At 40.0% G+C, this 16,905-nt stretch overlaps 3 protein-coding genes across 4 annotated transcripts; all 3 read right to left on the bottom strand.

Annotated features, from left to right (window-relative positions):
* Positions 1-54: 54 nt before the first annotated feature.
* On the bottom strand, positions 55-7,594 carry ugdh (UDP-glucose 6-dehydrogenase). Its single transcript, XM_085912313.1, has 12 exons — positions 7,444-7,594; positions 6,590-6,751; positions 5,584-5,685; positions 5,292-5,492; positions 5,016-5,213; positions 4,724-4,871; positions 1,901-1,995; positions 1,699-1,829; positions 1,032-1,171; positions 841-932; positions 653-763; positions 55-554 (listed from the first exon to the last, which is right to left on the bottom strand). The coding sequence occupies exons 2-12, from the start codon at positions 6,749-6,751 to the stop codon at positions 444-446; spliced, it is 1,491 nt and encodes a 496-aa protein (XP_085768439.1). The 5' UTR covers positions 7,444-7,594; the 3' UTR covers positions 55-443.
* Positions 7,595-8,827: 1,233 nt separating this feature from the next.
* On the bottom strand, positions 8,828-13,586 carry map9 (microtubule-associated protein 9). 2 transcript variants are annotated; one of them, XM_085911507.1, is made up of 13 exons: positions 12,797-12,880; positions 12,634-12,718; positions 11,965-12,399; positions 11,712-11,881; positions 11,494-11,530; positions 11,362-11,411; positions 11,223-11,281; positions 10,979-11,129; positions 10,770-10,847; positions 10,479-10,640; positions 10,168-10,313; positions 9,940-10,075; positions 8,828-9,874 (listed from the first exon to the last, which is right to left on the bottom strand). In XM_085911507.1, the coding sequence occupies exons 1-13, from the start codon at positions 12,866-12,868 to the stop codon at positions 9,755-9,757; spliced, it is 1,701 nt and encodes a 566-aa protein (XP_085767633.1). In that variant the 5' UTR covers positions 12,869-12,880; the 3' UTR covers positions 8,828-9,754. The 2 variants fall into 2 exon arrangements, with proteins under 2 accessions (XP_085767633.1, XP_085767632.1); XM_085911506.1 differs by having other exon boundaries at positions 8,830-9,874; positions 11,223-11,278; positions 12,797-13,586.
* A 432-nt stretch (positions 13,587-14,018) lies between these two features.
* Positions 14,019-16,885, bottom strand: smim14 (small integral membrane protein 14). Its single transcript, XM_085911508.1, has 5 exons — positions 16,720-16,885; positions 15,338-15,442; positions 14,516-14,564; positions 14,275-14,432; positions 14,019-14,171 (listed from the first exon to the last, which is right to left on the bottom strand). The coding sequence occupies exons 2-5, from the start codon at positions 15,410-15,412 to the stop codon at positions 14,133-14,135; spliced, it is 321 nt and encodes a 106-aa protein (XP_085767634.1). The 5' UTR covers positions 15,413-15,442; positions 16,720-16,885; the 3' UTR covers positions 14,019-14,132.
* Between the last annotated feature and the right edge of the window lie 20 nt (positions 16,886-16,905).

Raw genomic sequence — 16,905 nt, 5'->3', positions numbered from 1 at the left:
TATTCTGATGAATTATTTCATTTTGAGACATTTTGGGAATTTAACAATCACCCGTTTGGAGGTTGACATTTTATTGCATTGGCCCTTGGAGTCACGGGTATAGCGGACACTTACAGCATTAGGATTTATAAAAAGTTAGAAATTGTCCTAAAAACAGTTGGACTGCGACTGTAAAAAAAAAAATTGCACTATGTCATGACATTCTTGATTTACATGTAAAACAGCTTGATAAATACTAGTGTATTCAATAAACCATGTGTGTGTTTGCAGAGGTTCAACCATTACATTGAGACTGAAAACTGAACTCGATCATCAGCCCATTACGGGCAGGCAAGAGTCGTAAGTCACGCGGCTGGTCTGGCTTGTTTCGATTGTAAGGCAGGATTTGACAAGAGTCCAATCAAAAAAAGTTGAGGGAGGAATGTGTTTACGTGCCAACAGCTTTAGATCTTGTTTTTTTTGGCAGGAGGCTCGCCGGAAGTGATGCGAGGACATACAGCAGAGGGGGTGTAGGGGATTCGTGTTGCCGTCACTTTTTTCCCTATGGTCTCAATCTGCGGTGAGGGAAAAACCATTTTTGCCGTAAGATTCAGTTCAAGTTACAGTGGGCACCTCACATTTTGCACCGTATTGTATCACGCCAATGTATTACCTGGAAGCCAATGTCCTGGAGGTGTGGGTGAAGGTGGTCCAGCAACCTGCGACCGTCGAATATAAAGGCTGGCTTCAGCATCTTTTTGTAAATCTTCTCATAATCCAGCTCCTGCGATGAAATGAAAGGGGTGACGAAACTCTTTCTTAAACTTTAGGCGGCAAGTAAAAAAAAAAGTGAATAATGACCTTAAACATGTCCCACTCGGTACAGATGACTAATGCATGCGCGCTCTGGCAAGCCTCGTAAGGGTCACTGGTCACAGTCACCAGCTCTGAAACTAAGTCAGCAATTTCGAGTTAGGTTTCAAAGGACGACACACGCTTTAATGGGAGGTACATTTTGTAGTGCAGATACCAAAGTCATGTGGGCACTCTACCTCTTTCTGGCTTGTCCTCTGAGATGCTGGGGTGAGACAGGTCCTGAATGATTTGCTCTTTCAGAACTTTGGGGTCATAGATGAACAGCTTTGCCCCTTCATCCATCAGATATTTGGAAATGTAGATACTGGATGACTCTCTGAAGAACCACAACAAAAAAAAATGCTCAAGGAAAGCTTGTACTCAGAAGGGTTACAGTGCGTTGAATTGCTTTTCTTGTTTATCTTGTCCATGCGATGATAATCTCATTCTTTGCTATCATTTCACCGTAGTTAGTTTCTTGATGTACTCATAATTCCCACGTAGATTTAGAGAATAAATGTCCACATTATAACGCTGCATTGGTTACACATAAGTGACCTCCAAGTTTCTTCTACTAACTGACTGATTTCAGGTTTTTCTTCTGTTAAAGCCTTTTTACACGACAAGAAAAACAAAAAATGGCGGTTGATTGTATTGCAGACAATAGAATTCCACCACCATCAATTAACTAATTATTTAATGAAGTAATTACAATTAAATAACTACTTCACAAATGTGATCATTAACTATCCTATATTACCTACGAGGTAGAAAGAACAAGTTTTTTTCCCCACAGTCAGACGCATAATGGAAGGTTTATGATTAACGTGAGAATGTTTACAAGGGCGTAGGTAGAGAACCAACCTTGTGTCGCCTGTGTCTTTTTTGAAAGAGAAGCCGAGCAGAGCGATTTTTTTGCCTGACACCGTGTTGAAGAGGCAGTCAATGATTCTGCAGGCAAAGCGCCGCCTTTGGTATTCATTCATATCTATCACCTGCGCAACAAGAAGAGGAAAACTTCCAAGATTCATATCCAGTACACAGTTGGAAGCTTTGCTGTCCTCACCTGTTGCCAATAGGAGGCCACCTCAGGCAGGTTGAGGGCCTCACACAGATAAACCAGATTGAGCACATCCTTCTGGAAACAGCTTCCACCAAAACCTGGAAAAGGGAGACAAAATGTAGAAAAGCTTTACAATTGAAACAGAGCATGGAACAAGCTCACATTAGTTTTTAAATTGGGAAAAACGTTTGAAATTTGAAGAACGTCAAAGTCAGCAGGCGTCATAGAACCCAGAAGAGATTGCAAGAGACCTTGGAGCTGGTGTGTCACTCAAGTTTTATTACAGGGCATATTTTAATTGTGCTTTTCCTCGGAAGGCGTTTGTGATTGTGAAACCATAAACGGTCAATGTCTAGAAACAACAAATTGATGGGTAATTAGTTTTGAAAGCAGAAGTCAAGGAAAATAGTTTGCTCAGCTATTGTTCAATTTGTTTTAAAGAGTGGCTTGGGAACAAGAACAACTAAAAAAAAAAATACTAGCATAATCAAAACGCTATTAAATTCAAAGACAAACTGAAATTTTGGTACAGAACAGGAAATAAGACACACACATGTTTTACAGCAAATCACGTGGCAGGCACATTCCACGACAGGTGCCAACATACCATTTCTGTTTTTGTTCCTCCATTAGAAACAATGGAACTTGAATTACCAGTCATTTCCAAACGGCGATCATGAAACCTGTATCATTTTATGTCATACTTAAACAACTTTAAGGGAAATACATCCGTTGAAACGCACGTAACCTTACTGGTGAATGAGGCGTGCGTGGTGTTGCAACACAACAATGAAGAAGTTAACCAGAGAACTTTCAAATGTTCAACAGTAAAAGCACTTCTTTGATGAGTGAAAAATTGGTAAGCTAACAAGCAGGTGAGACCTTTAAATGCGTACATCTTCACTGTCTCACGCGTCTAATGGCTGCCAACTCCTGCTTGGCTCCGACAAGCACGGCAATTAAGCAGCAAGTCACACAATAGATTTTAATAATTGACTGAGCTGTCACTTATTTTTGTCAACTATGCTACCTGCACATATGAAGGTGGAGATTTTAAAGACAGAATTTTGCAGGGTCATTATTTACAAGACCTTTATCTCCCACAATGCAAATCTTTCCTACAACAATAACGACCCCCTAACCCGGTTGCCTCGGCCAACTAGGATAGACAGATGGGTGCTCGCTGAGTTTATTGTAACGAGACTTATTTGATTTTACTAGCTCACTTGCTCTCTTACATTCTTTCTTTTTCAGCCTGGGAGAAAACATGGCGGAGCATTTACCTTAAAGGGGAAGTCAACCGAAAAGTTTTCTTTACCATATTGTGTTTTATGCGCCCCGGCCAGTCTAAACACAGCAATCTGTTTGTGGAATAGCAATGTATTTGGACCGGTGGGGCTGAATAGAAAATATTTAAAAAGAACATTTGGGGCTTGACTTCCTCTTTAACAAGGGCAAAACATCGAATGGCTTCCCTTAGCACCAATACCCAGAACAGTGTCACCGCGTTGGAATTAATACAAACAGTTGTCTATAAAATGCCAGGAGTGTGTCAAGTTACCAATTGGTAGTCAAATATGTGCTTTTAATTGAAGGCAACAGTTTGTAGTGCTTTCAGGCTGTTAGCACAGCTTAATGTTCCTGTTAATTGTGCAACTGATCGATCCTCTTTGTACTGATATAGTTAATTGACACTGATTAGACTTTCTTGCTATTGACAAAGGTTATATATAGATTTTAAAGATTACTGAACAAAAATATGTACAGTCGTTGAAACAGCCCATTATTGTAGTTCATCTGACCCAGCATTTGGGCACAATATACAGCCATGGAAAAAAAAAAAAAAAAAGACACCACCCTTGTTTCTCCAGTTCCCTGTTCATCTTAAATGCTCCATACACCAAAAGATACTTGATATTTGTTTGGAGAAAATAGCTTGAAAAAAAGTTCATGGAATTTGAATTTAAGAGCTGATGGTTCTTGACAAAAAACAAAAGCACTTCACAAATTCTTACATAAGTAGCCGTGGGCCTTTGGTATTGAACTGCCAAAAAAAGTCAATCAGTTTTATTTTCTGTCATTTAATACATTTAGTGGCGCTAGACATTAAAATGAACAAGAAATTGAAGAAAATTCAGTGGCCTCTTTTCCCCCCCCCATCGCTGTATAACACAGATTTGATCAAACATTTGGGTAAAATATTTAACTCACCAGTTGAGTTAAAATCAACTAATCCATCCTGCTGGGTCATATTAACTACTACCAAGCCGTTTGGGTTAAAAAACTAAAACATTTTTGACCCAACCCTTTTCTATTTGTACTTACCTGATTCTGACTTGTCTGGTGTGGTGTCGAGTTGAACGTCATAGCCGAAATTAGTGGCTGCACATGAACGTCGAATCGATCGTTTTTAAAGGTGGCAACCTCCTTTGATTTTAATGACGCGTTTCAGTAAACAACGAAGCTGACGCACAATTTTCAAACAGCTCAACTCTTGGCTGTGTCACGTCACTGCGATATTTGAAATACTTTCCATGTTTAACACATCTGACCTTTAGTGCCAGGGTGTTCAAACCCCGTCCTGCATGTTTTCCATGTCTCCCCCGTCCAACACACCCGATTGAAATGATCCGGATTGTTATCAGGCCCCTGTCGTGCTTGCGAATGATCTGATCGTTTCAATCAAGTGTGTTGGATGATCGAGATGTGTAAAACAGGCAGCACAGTGGCACTCGGGGACCGGATGTGGACTTACCTGCTTTAGCCAAAATATTAATACATTTATAATGGTTGCTTTAAAAAGGTTCATAGCGCTGCCTCTCTTACCCACGCTGGCTTTGAGAAACTTGCTCCCTATTCTCTGGTCCATGCCAATGGCCGTGGCGACCTCCTCCACGTCGGCCCCGGTGGCCTCGCACAATGCACTGATACTGTTAATGCTGCTGATTCGCTGCGCCAGGAATGCATTGGCTGCCTGCATGGACGAAATGATATGAAATTGAGACAAAAACGCAAATATACCACGACCAAGTCAGACATTCTTACCACCTCACCACCGTGCTATCTCACTTTAACTCTATTCTTATTCATTTACAATTATCATTAGCCCTGGACTCACCAGTTTGGACAGCTCTGACGACCAAGTGTTGGTGGTGATGATTCTGGCCTTGGGCACCCAGTGTTCATACACGGCACATAATGCTCTGATAGCCCTTTGACCCTCCGCTGTCTCATCTCCACCAATCAGAACGCGGTCGGGCTCCTTCAGATTTTTCACTGCCGTTCCCTCCGCAAGAAACTCCGGGTTGGACAGCACCTGAAGCAGAGGAGCAGTGTGAAAAGGTAGGAGAGCAGAACACAGACTTTCATTTTGAATGTTAGTCATAATACACACATGTAGGTTGAGGCTGGGCTTGGTGTTGGCGTCGAAGATCTGTCGAATACTCTCAGCAGCTCGTACAGGGACAGTACTCTTTTCTGTGACAATCTTGTAGCCATCAGACACCTGAACAATCCTCCTAGCGCAAGCTTCAATGAACTTGAGGTCTGCGGCACGGCCCTTCCCCATGCCGTAGGTCTTGGTGGGTGTGTTTACCTACAATGTCATTCTTTTTAGTTTGAAGTGAAGTGGAGAGGCTGAGATTTATTTGCGTGTGGGTGTGTGCGAGCGTGACTGGAAAACTCACAGAGATAAAAACAAGGTCCGCGTCCTTGATGGCTGAGTCAATGTCTGTGGAAAAAAATAAGTTCCTCCCCCTGCATGATTCGACCACATCTTTGAGGCCAGGCTGTGGGGAGAGAACAATTTGGTGAATGAGGCGTCACAACCCCGCGCTCGTCACGATGATGTAAGAGAAACGAACCATCTGGAAGTGTTTCACCCCCCCACCCTCGGTGTTGCAATATTCTGGTCACCAATGGTTACATGTCGTCGATTGCTCAACTGAAGCCCCTCTAAAAATTCTGTCCTATTCACTATTTCTGACCACACCCAGCAACCACGATGTTTCAAATCGGGCAAGGCAATAAAGGAAGCTTGGCGTGCAGTCTCTTATCAGTAGGTGACCTGTATGCCACTCAACTGAATGACTAAACACACCTCACCAGGCGGCTTATTGTATAGCTCTTGATGCCACAAGACACAAACCCAACACTCTAAAAGTGGGCGAATTTGGAGTTCAAATCACATTTCTAACCAAATCTGGAAGTCCAAAGCCTCATCATATGAGAATAACACAGTGAGCCTCGAAACCCCGGTGCATTTTTATCTGATTAATGTCACTGTAGTATTAGGTTGGAGTTAACTCGGCTTTGTTACTTGCTGTCTGTCTTTTTATCACCATGGAATAGTGAGGAACATTTTTTCGAATCCTTTGTATGGCACATGAGAAGAAATTGACAATATAATAGAGGATTTATTTCCTTATTTTGAAGAATGGGAGTAAAACCTATGTCAAAAATATTTTACTAACGTGGCTTTTCACATATTGGAAATGTGTTTATATAAAATGTGCTGTAATTTCTAAACCATTCACCTGATTTGGATGTAACTACCCTCAAATGAAAGCTGGGAGTCTCTACTTAACGCACATATTGAATGTTTCATTTGTAGAGAGCTGGAATGCTACGTTTTTTTTTCACCCATGCACGAGTTACACAGCACTATGAAATGAAATAAAGTTGACACCATACCTCATATATGGGAAGCGTGTTTGAGTTCCAGGCTTTGATTCGGGACTCGTTGACATCAACGACAGTCACGATGATCTCTGGACACATTTGTGCAATCACACTGCATGTTGGGCCTCCCACATAGCCAGCACCGATGCAACAGATTCTCTTTATTTGGAACATCTGCATATGGGTAGGGGGTGTCATTGGGACAAAGGGTTATCATTTCATTTCCAGCATCCAATGATGGTATAATTAATATTGTGACACACAGTAGACGCAATACTACTGCTGCTACTGTGTGAGGGCTTTCGATTTTGTTCTATGTTGTATCTATTTTTATAATCAGCAAAGTCACATTTTATAATCACTTTAACATGTCATTGAGGAAACTTAGACGACTTGTAATGACTTGACTGAAAAGAAATTTAATGGTGACTTGACTTGTCTTGACTTGAGACTTAGTGCTTGCACCAAAATCCCAGCACCAGTTCCAGTCGAACCGTGATAGCCAGTTCAGATAGATAAAGAGCCTTTCATTCCACTTCAACGCTCCGCTCACACACGCTCATACACCTTCCTGCAATACAAACCGCTAGTCAAGTACCACAGATTAGCAACACATCACCCGGGCCGGTTCATAGTAACATGTCCAGTCAATGATAAATCTGAGGTGAATAACCAGTTATCTTTCTTAACGCAAGTTTAATTTCACCCTCTGCCAACACGACACCCAACTTCAGGAAATTCTTTAGCTTCTCTTCTACAAAGTGTCTCAAAGATGCACTGGACAAATTGAAAACGATTCACCCAAGGAACACTCATTCATTAAAAGAGGAGTAATCATTTGGGTAACCTTCGAACGATAATCTTACCTTCGAAAGGGTTGTGAACTAGTCGACCGCTTCAATCCTTGTTTCCACTGATGAGAAGCGGCTCTGTCAGCGTAGTAACATTCAATGTGACGTATATTGACTCACGTAGGCACGCAAGCTTCCTGTTTGTGGATTTTCAGCGTAAAAGCATAATCCTTTTGAGACGTCATCGGGGCCACTTTGAAAATAAAAAAAACTATACGATAGATACAGTAATCAAACATATCGCTCATTAATAACTGGCATAATGGAAACAAAAATTAAAAGAAGCCAAGAGCAAAAGTACTGGCAAAAGAACTGGCAAGTAGAACAGGTATGTTTGGATTTTTTAAAGCTTGATCTTAATCATTAATAATTTTAATTATGGGTTTGTTCAGATATGAACTCTGAGAAAGTCACACCCTGTTAATGCCTCTTATCCATGATATGTTTTATGTACATGTAATAAAGTACATTTTCTGCATTTAGTAATATTTATAAATTAAGGGCTAGGTTCAGCAACAGGTGGATTGTTTTTTCCTCAAACAGTACAACACATGGCAGAATCCAATTGAAGTACTTATTCATTCAAGTGTATGAGGCACCCTGGGATTGCCACGATTTTGAGGAAATAAAGTAGTGTGACTGTATTAAAACATAAAGTGAGTCATCCATTCCAATGCTTGTCCTATTTTGCTCACATCATGTACAGAAATCCAACTTAATATAAAGTATTAAAAGTATAATCATGTTCTTTTTTTTTGTGAGTTTAAGAAGCATTTGCTTTTTAGTTCAATTTGTGTGCTATCTATATCTCCTTGTGTACAATTCCACCTCAAATGTTTCACACATGGTTTTAATTTGCCTCCCCTCCATCCCTTGTGTATAAAACGTAACATTTCCTTTCCCGTGATGAATGACGTTTTTACACTCATAATTTGCCTCGCCCTTTGTGTCACAACGTTCAGACAGTTCTACTGAGCCAGACTTTTTTGCTCCACCCTGTGTGGATTTCTCAAGTTGTGTCTGAATTTCATGTGTACTACCATACTTGGCCTGACATTTCTACTCATGCCAACGATGAAGCATAGCAACTAGTTTTGGAGTTAATTGTATGAAGCAAAATAGTTTAATTCTGAGTTTGCTACTTAGTCAATTTCAAATAGCTCAACTCATCTTGCTGCTGCTTTTGTAACCCAGCCTAACGTTCTTTAGGTCAACATCTTTTGACACCTCTCTTTAGTCTTGCAGATGGTAGTACATTGATGAGAAAAGTTAGGAATTGATTTGTGGAGCAAGTCATGGTAATTGGTTGACATTGGCGCAAAGCTTGTGTATCATGGTCACTGGCCTAACTGTGGAAGCTAAAACTCAGCTTACAAAAGCAAACTCCTACCCTCATTTCACTTCCTATGATTCAGTACAGAGAACAGTTTTGAAGATCAAAGTCTGTTTTTATTGTCAATTCCTTCACTTGTACCAGACATACAAAGGAATGGGAGGAAAATAAACAGTTTGTTGTTTATACAAGATGGTCAAGTCATTGTACCCCGCTGTCCTAAACTGAGACATGTTATTCATGTCAATTTCTTACGCCTAACCCACTCCAGCTGTTGAACTGCTGCGTTCCGATTTCTCGGCGGAAGATCCGTAACGGCAATTTATACCCGCTGCGAACGGCGGCTACGTTGCGTCTTTGGAAAAGTATCCGCCCGTGAGACCGCGAGATCACGGGGGTTTATGCTGAAGAGTTGAGTTGACACGATAACAATGGAGTAAAAGAGAGCTATTTGTAAACAATCGCCATCCTTTCGCTCACATTGGCACGTTTTTGGGACGTAATTTTCGGGACTTTGGCTCTTCTGCCATGGATAAGTTATTTTGTTGGATGTTTAATTTATTTCAGGCTCGTCTTTCGCCATTCAAATGTCCGATTTATGCCAATCTTTGAAATGGAAATGGAAGGTCTGTAGGTTGTAGATATGTGGTGTTCTCATAAATGACATAAATCAATAATTAAAAGACCGCAACGCAGCCGTTCAGCACCCGGTGTGAATAAGGCTCTACGCTTTGGGAAAGAGAATAAACAAACATGAAATGGCAAAAATTCAAACTACAAAACCAACCAGCACGTTCCTTACTGTTATATGATGCCACTCGAATTCAATTCTGTAATCCATTACTTTCCATTCTTCTACATTTTCAAATCAAGCGCCCTCACATGCATCCTTCACCAGTTTTCCGTGGCCTATTCCAGCTTCACTCTCGGACTTGCCGCCTTCCACTCACAGCGTATTTCCATGAAACATTCCGTGTTTCAAATTTCGTTGAGTTATTTGCGAAATTGAATGGTTTTATTGGGAGGACTCCATGGTGGGGGCGGACTGTCTCGAAGTATCACTTGGATTCGCCTTTCTTCTCTCTGTCGCTTTTGTTGCATATCCTTCTTTGCCTGTTTTGGAATTGAAAATGAAATAGAAGATAGGATAAGTCTAGCAATTAAGAAACTGTACTTACCAGCCACTGTTCAAACGTCTCTATGGCCATTTTATCCTTCTCCTCTTGGATATATTGATGCTCCTCTGCTTTATTTCTGCTCTCCAGGCGTTCTGTCGAGACTCTTTTGGACAGGGTATCGCTCTTCTTTTCGTACCTGGGGAAATAAATGATCACATGGTTGACAAGTTAATGATGTGGCTTGCTTCAACTAGTAGGTACATATCAAGGGCAATGCTTTGGACTTACCAGTTAGAAAAAGCAGATTTGCTGTCTTTCTTTCGTTCTTCCTCCTCCTTCTGTTTCTTCAGTGCAAGTTTCCTTTCAGTGGCTCTTTGTTGTTGATACTTTTCTCTGAGTAATTCGTCATGCTCGCGCTTCCATTGATAAAATACCTGCCATGGCATAATTTGGATAATCATTGAGAAGCACAAAGCTAATTTTCAATCATCTGATGAACTTGCTTTCCAAAACTTGGGAGCTTGCTGCCTGTTTGCTGCCTTTACTTTTGTTTTTAGTGAAAGTCACGCTCTATTGTAGTGATTCTTAAACATTGGTACCTGTTCGGCTGCTTTTCTTTTTTCCTGAACCTCTTCCACCGCTCTTTGTTCTTTGCTCATCTTATGTTTGTCTTTCTTCGTTTTTGCTTTGAGCAGCTCATTTTTCTTTGCTTTCCAAGCCTCATATGAAGCGGCGGCATCTTTCTTCTTTTCTTCTTCTTTCTGTTTGGTTTGGGGCAACAAAGTCAGCCGTGTGTATCAAATGAAAACATTGACTACGATTTGGTTTTACCGTCGTTTGGAAGGGATGCTCCACTGTGCTGAGAGGCTCTTATCTTCTCAGCTGCTCACCTTTTTGTTTTGCTCTTGCAGAAGCTTCTCTTTGTTTAAGTTCTCAGAGGACTTTTCCTTTTTCTTTCTGAGCCATTCCTTGGGGGAGTACAAAAAATATTTTACATGACTGGCATGAAATATTCAGATACTTTCTTCTGAAACTAATACAAATGTAATGTGCACCAGGTACCTTTTGAAGGCAAGACCCATGTCATTGTCCCACTGACCTGGTAAACAGTAGCCCTGAGGTAATCGGCACCTTGTGGTTGACAATCTTGCAAAATCTTACTATCCAGAATTTTGAGAGTTCCCAGATATTTTGATTCGACCTTCTTGCTGTGTGCAGTGCTGGGTCTCTGAGACTGAGAACTAGATGCTCTGAATGACAGGAAACAAAAGACAGTGAAGTCACAAAACTTTTTTCCCCATACAAATATAAAGGCAAACAGTAGGTCAGGTAACATTACTGACCTAATATCAGATTTGTTTTGAGTGACCTGAGCAATGGCGTGATCTCCCGACTCTGCCTGCTTAAGAAAGAGTAACCTTCTTAATAAGAAAATAAAAACATGTATCTAGCAGGATCCTCACAAAAGAAACCACATCTTACATTAGCCTCTGCCAGCTCTTGTCCTTTGGTGTCACCTACAGTGACGTCATCTAAAAACAATAGAAAGAGAAATACAAATCATGCTGCCTAATACATAATAAATGAATAATTTGGTGATGTTTGACTGCTCACTTGAAACGCATGAATCAGCACAGCATCCATCTGTCAACTAACAAGGACAACACACATGACAAGGTATTTTTGAATAACATACATACTTGTTTCTCTGTTAATATGTTATATTCATTAATCAATGTTTATCAGCAATGACCATTTTGATGTTAAACAATGATGACTGTTCGATGACGATAGAGGATAGCTAACATTGTGTAAGATATGAAATGACGCACTTGGGGACTGCGGCTCCTTGTTGGCATCCTCTCAGATGAGATGTTAGTGATGTTGCATATATTGGCAGCGAGGGGACCTGATGGAGAATTTTCGTTTTTCTCTGTCACACGGATGTTCAATCCCGTAGTCCTTTGTCTCGGTTTGGGTTTGGGAATCTCCTGCTTGATATCTACATATGTAAGCATAAGAGGAACCGGTGAGCTTGTGCGTATTTAATTGTAAAGTATTTGTTCTAAAATGTAGTAAACTCACCAGCAGTCGGCACACATTTAAGGTCAGGGTCCAATGAAGACCGGAAGCTTTCATTACAAAATGTCTGTCTACTCGTATCTGCTCTACTATCAAGCCTAATAGGCGTTGGAGATGTACTGCTGTGCAAGGGTAAAGGCAAGTCTGGAGGAACATCATCTGACTGGGATGATAGTAATGTACTGGAGTTATCCTGTATGTCATCTTCATTCGATAACTGACATCTGGTTGTAACCTCATGTTCACTTGGGGGTGCAAACGTATCTGCATCAAAAGAAATCCTTTTTAGAGATTTCAAGAAGGAACTCTTTTTTGTCCCTTGTGTTTCATCCTCATCATCATCAGAGAAGTCAAAGTCGTTGATTCTGCTTTTCGTCTTGCTGGCTTTGAATGCATCAGACCTGTTTTTTCTTGTTTTAAGGAGGGTGTCCAAAAAATCTGCGGCAAACAAGAACATTTCAAATTGATTGTTTTGTTTAATCATCTGTTATAACCGTTTCAACAATGGAATGATATCAATACATGCAATAAACAGACTATGGTGTGCTTAGGAGCCCGTTTTGGCAGTGTTGTTGCATGCTTTCATTAATCTGACATAGTGAGGACTTACAATTTAAATCCTGTGTAGTTCGTAAAACTTAAATGTTAATTGTTTTATTCATTAGGTCTTACCGTCGCCAGCCTCATCCAAATCTTCAGAATACAAAAATTGTGTGTTTTTTCGAGCTCGAACTGCGAGAGCAGATTCGAGTTCATCCTGCAGACACAGCAAGTCTGTTAAATCGCCCGAATCGATTATTCATACGAGGTAATCAAAGAATACTGCAACCTTTACCTGGAACGTTGTTCTCTTTGTTGTTTTGGGACTTTGCGAGTAAGCAAGAGTCTCGAATGCTTCAGTCGTCATGTCTGAAACTATAAGCAGGCTTAATAGCTAGGATTTAGCATGTTCGCTACTTTGGCTAAAAGCAACAAGTAGTCACAGAGTTGCTGATTTAAATGATCACCATTATCACTATGTATAGTCGTTTCTGCCTAATTTTGTTGTTTTGAGTTGATTAAAGGTAACGCTGCCACAATCCTAAACCCACGATGGAAATGCCCTTTTTGTTGACGGTAACCTAGGGGACACTGTTTCCGGTTTCCAGGTGCGCATGCGCGTTACATTCTCAGTAATAGTACTTGTGACGGGTTTAATGGCGTTACGTGTATTTGACAGTGACGGTCCAATGAAAGATATTTTTCACGCGCAGTTTAATAGTGAACTACTAGTACTAAGGTCACTGTGCGGACATACTGCAAACCCGGATTAAATTATAAAATAACATTTTGCATGGATTAAATTATAAAATAACACCATTTTGCATGATCATTTGATCTGAGATATTCTTATTGCAACCATGGCGGCAGTGGAGCCTATGACCACCACCCTGGAGTGTGTGGACCAGTATATGCAACATGAAACTGTAAAAAATAAAGTATCGGGATCTGATTTATAGTAATCTTAGCTAAATAAATTGACTCTGATGACGTTTGTGGACAGAAATTCTGTAATTGCCATTGTCACACAATGAACAATTTGAAACAAAAACATTATAGCAATGTGTAGTTAGTAATATTGACAATTGGATATTACCTGTGAATTTTTCATCGAGATGTAAAAAATGTACCCTATATAATCAGAAGATACTGTCAATGTTAAAAAAAAATTACAAGGACAAATTAACTAGAACTTCAAGATAAATCAGCACGACAATCCAATCCATCTGGTCTTGCTTCAGGTCTTATTTTCAATAAGCGACAGTTGTGATTTATTTTGGTATTGAGCATTACACAATTAAGTCTGTGTGTATGTGTAATACACTCATCACTTATTTTTGTTTTCAAACATTGTGCCATTGTGGTCTTAGAAAACAATGAGAGGTCAAAAAGATTTTACTTGTAGTGGGTGAAATTCTAGCACCTCCAAAAACCTGGACTGACCTGTCGTATAGATTGGTGGAAAAAAACATACTTTTAGCCTGAGGCCAGCGATTATAATCCAAAACACGATGGAATAGGCATGGTATCTTTTAATGTAAAGTGACATGGAGCAGGTGTTCATCTGCGCCACAGGAACACACTTGGGGATGTGTCACTCCAGTTGAGCACTGGCAGATGGTTTCCTTCTCCTAATCAACAGGTGGCGCTGGTGGTTCTCTTCCACCTCTCTGGAAATCAACAACTGGAGTGAATGTACTTGTTTTTAATTAAATTGAAATTAAATGAAATTGAATTAGATAGACTTAAAACGAGGATATGAGTACAACTTACATTGTGGGGTTCGGTGGGTTTTTCTAGGGAGGGAAATCTTCGTAAAGTAGAAGGGCGTAGCATGAAGAGGACTAAGGCCAGGACCATCCATCCCATCACCATCATGGGGAAGGTAAACTCTTCCCCACCACTGAGTGACCCTCCATTCGGCCCTGGCACTAGACACAAACACACAATGCTGCTCTGGTGCTATTCTATACTCCAACAATGAAATAGGCCTGCATGAAGAGGTCATACGCACATTCCAAAGGACACTCCGTGTCTGTGCAGTAGGACTGGGAATCTCTGAGCTGGAAGAGAAACAGTGTATCGAATAAACCATTAACAACTGCTTACTAAAATTACTTTGTGTGTAATTTACAAACCGCATTGCTCATATGTTACAAAACCATGGCCTATTTTATTTTGCCATGATCTCTGAGCAAAAAAAAAAGCAAAACACTAAACACAATTTATTCTACAGACGCAAACAGAGACAAGTGTCAATGTTTTGGAAGTTAAGTTTTTTTTACAGATATATTCTCTCTAGCAGTATTTTCCAGATTTTTTTTTAAACTTTTGCATTAATATTAGTGGTTAACTCATTTTTACAATGTTAAAATGTTAATATTTCCTCTTGAAAGGTCCCTCTGTATCTTCTATTTGGACAACACCCTTCAACAAGCGCTAAAAATAGCATCGGAGTGTTTTCAATCCAGCTGTATCTTACCGTACAAGTTACACCTGTACTGGCAGAGTTTCCCGGAAACTGACACTGTTAGTTCCATTTTCAATATACCTTGTAGACATGTTTTGAAAACCAGCCTCAATCACTATACCATTTTTAAAAACCATTTTTGCATACAATGTAAAATCTACATTGGATCGCAGTTCTCATGGTAATCATTGAGCAGGAACCAGGATGTTTGCTCTGTGTGACTTCGGATCATTCCATTTGTTTGTCCTTTTTTGATGATTCCATTTGGCAATTCTTTTTATTTTCTTCTTTATATATCAGAAATACTTTCCTGTTTTGTAAACCCTATCTTTATCCTAATGTGCCACATCCAGATCCAACACTTACCAGATTGAGGAGGCGCGCCATTGCGTGCTCAGTGCTGCAGATGCATTCACAAGGGTCAAAGCCCCCTTCTGCCATGTCTTTTAAGATGACCTGAAAAGATGTGACCTGAAAAGAAACAAAGCAGAAATATTCCAAACTGAACAAAATCGCTGCTGTAAGTGGAAACCCAAAACTCCCTCGAGTCAGCGCAGTGCACTCACCTACATACAGGCAAAAAAAAAAAAAAAAAAGATTGGGGGAGGAGACTTGTTAAAACCAACTTGGCCTCGTTGGCATACCGTATACTTGTCTTTAATTATTACTTTTCAGTCAATTATCACAATGTTTCATTCTACACTTTTTATTCAGTGTGGTCTTAATTAACAAACAGGAACCCATTTGAGGTATGACATGAATCATTGTCTTTTTTATTTTATTCTATTTTTTTAAACGTGTCTTTGTAATAAGGCCCCAGGTAAAAACAGAAAACGCCCAAGAGTCTCTTTAGCATTTGTACCATAGCTCATAAAATTACATCACTACACGCTGATGCTTAGATGTTTGGAAGCTTTATTTTTAGTCAGATGGCTGCACAATCAAATACATTACACTATGTTTCTGTTGTTGTCAACTCTTTGCTAAGAGTACAACAAAATATCTATAACAAAAACCAACGCCATTCAACTTTTAATGTACGTACTGTCACTTGACTTATAGCAGCTCACAGCAAAAAGTATGATCCCATTCAAAAGTCATCATACAAAATAAAATATCTTCCGAGATCATTTGGATAAAAGAAAAACATGCGCGAGAGATGCACACGTTTAGCTGAACGCAACATACTTGCACAACTTTTTGATTGTTCCATCTTAGGGCGTTTAAGAAAAAGGCACAAAAGAAACCCGCAAAAGGGGGGAATATACTAATTTTCATCAGGATTGACCAAGACGAGAGGAGAAAAAAAATAGTCTGTTTTCATGTCAGACAGTGAGTGGGTAATACGTGTCTTTTTAAGTAAGGCTATTGGTAAACTTCTCATTTTCAACTCCATCAATCATTGAGCAATCTATCCAGTTTTTAATGTCGGATATTATTAAGCAGGTACATGTGTTCTTAAAACATCTAGCGAGTGGATCGATCGTTTGTTTTAAAGTGACGTAAGGTTCATCAAAGAGATGCTACGGTGGAAACAACTCAGGAAAGAGTTATACTTGGTACTATTCAAATTTAAGGTAATTCGAGAATGCATTAAATACTCAAATAATTAGTGTACCGTTAATTTTCCAATGATCTAGCATCTTAGTAGACGAAGCAAACTGGTCAATCCCTATCAAAAAGAGGACCTTTAAAATAATGGAAATAAAATCGGATGCAGGATTGAAGAAAACTGAGGCATAACTTACTTTGCTATGAATAAGACCACGATGAACACTAAAGTGTTGTGAGGAGCTTCCACGTTTACCGATGGCTTCTGGAGGATGCACAACCAAGTGATGAAGCGGCTCGATGTGTCACAGCTGCAATGTTTGTGTTGCAGCACGTGAGCAAAGTTACCATTCTTTACGACGTACATCCGGGAATTGAGGGGG

Source organism: Syngnathus leptorhynchus, chromosome 5 (genome assembly GCF_054491065.1).
Source record: "Syngnathus leptorhynchus isolate UIUO chromosome 5, UIUO_Slep, whole genome shotgun sequence".
Taxonomy (NCBI): Eukaryota; Metazoa; Chordata; class Actinopteri; order Syngnathiformes; family Syngnathidae; genus Syngnathus; species Syngnathus leptorhynchus.
The sequence above is the reverse complement of the archived record's forward strand: the minus strand, read 5'-3'. Positions and strand labels throughout refer to the sequence as shown.

What these genes read in the sequence shown, in the direction of transcription:
- smim14 (XM_085911508.1), bottom strand. Translation starts at nt 15,412, where the DNA reads ATGGCAGAAGGGGGCTTTGACCCTTGTGAATGCATCTGCAGCACTGAG. An exon ending in TGGCGCGCCTCCTCAATCTG is followed by an intron (nt 14,565 to 15,337) that starts GTAAGTGTTGGA and finishes TTTCTCTTCCAG; the next exon opens with CTCAGAGATTCCCAGTCCTA. An exon ending in AACCCACCGAACCCCACAAT is followed by an intron (nt 14,172 to 14,274) that starts GTAAGTTGTACT and finishes GTTGATTTCCAG; the next exon opens with AGAGGTGGAAGAGAACCACC.
- map9 (XM_085911507.1), bottom strand. Translation starts at nt 12,868, where the DNA reads ATGACGACTGAAGCATTCGAGACTCTTGCTTACTCGCAAAGTCCCAAA. An exon ending in TAAATGTGTGCCGACTGCTG is followed by an intron (nt 11,882 to 11,964) that starts GTGAGTTTACTA and finishes TTACATATGTAG; the next exon opens with ATATCAAGCAGGAGATTCCC. An exon ending in TGCTGATTCATGCGTTTCAA is followed by an intron (nt 11,412 to 11,493) that starts GTGAGCAGTCAA and finishes TATTGTTTTTAG; the next exon opens with ATGACGTCACTGTAGGTGAC.
- ugdh (XM_085912313.1), bottom strand. Translation starts at nt 6,751, where the DNA reads ATGTTCCAAATAAAGAGAATCTGTTGCATCGGTGCTGGCTATGTGGGA. An exon ending in ACACGCTTCCCATATATGAG is followed by an intron (nt 5,686 to 6,589) that starts GTATGGTGTCAA and finishes CTCTCCCCACAG; the next exon opens with CCTGGCCTCAAAGATGTGGT. An exon ending in TGGCCTCCTATTGGCAACAG is followed by an intron (nt 1,830 to 1,900) that starts GTGAGGACAGCA and finishes CTTGTTGCGCAG; the next exon opens with GTGATAGATATGAATGAATA.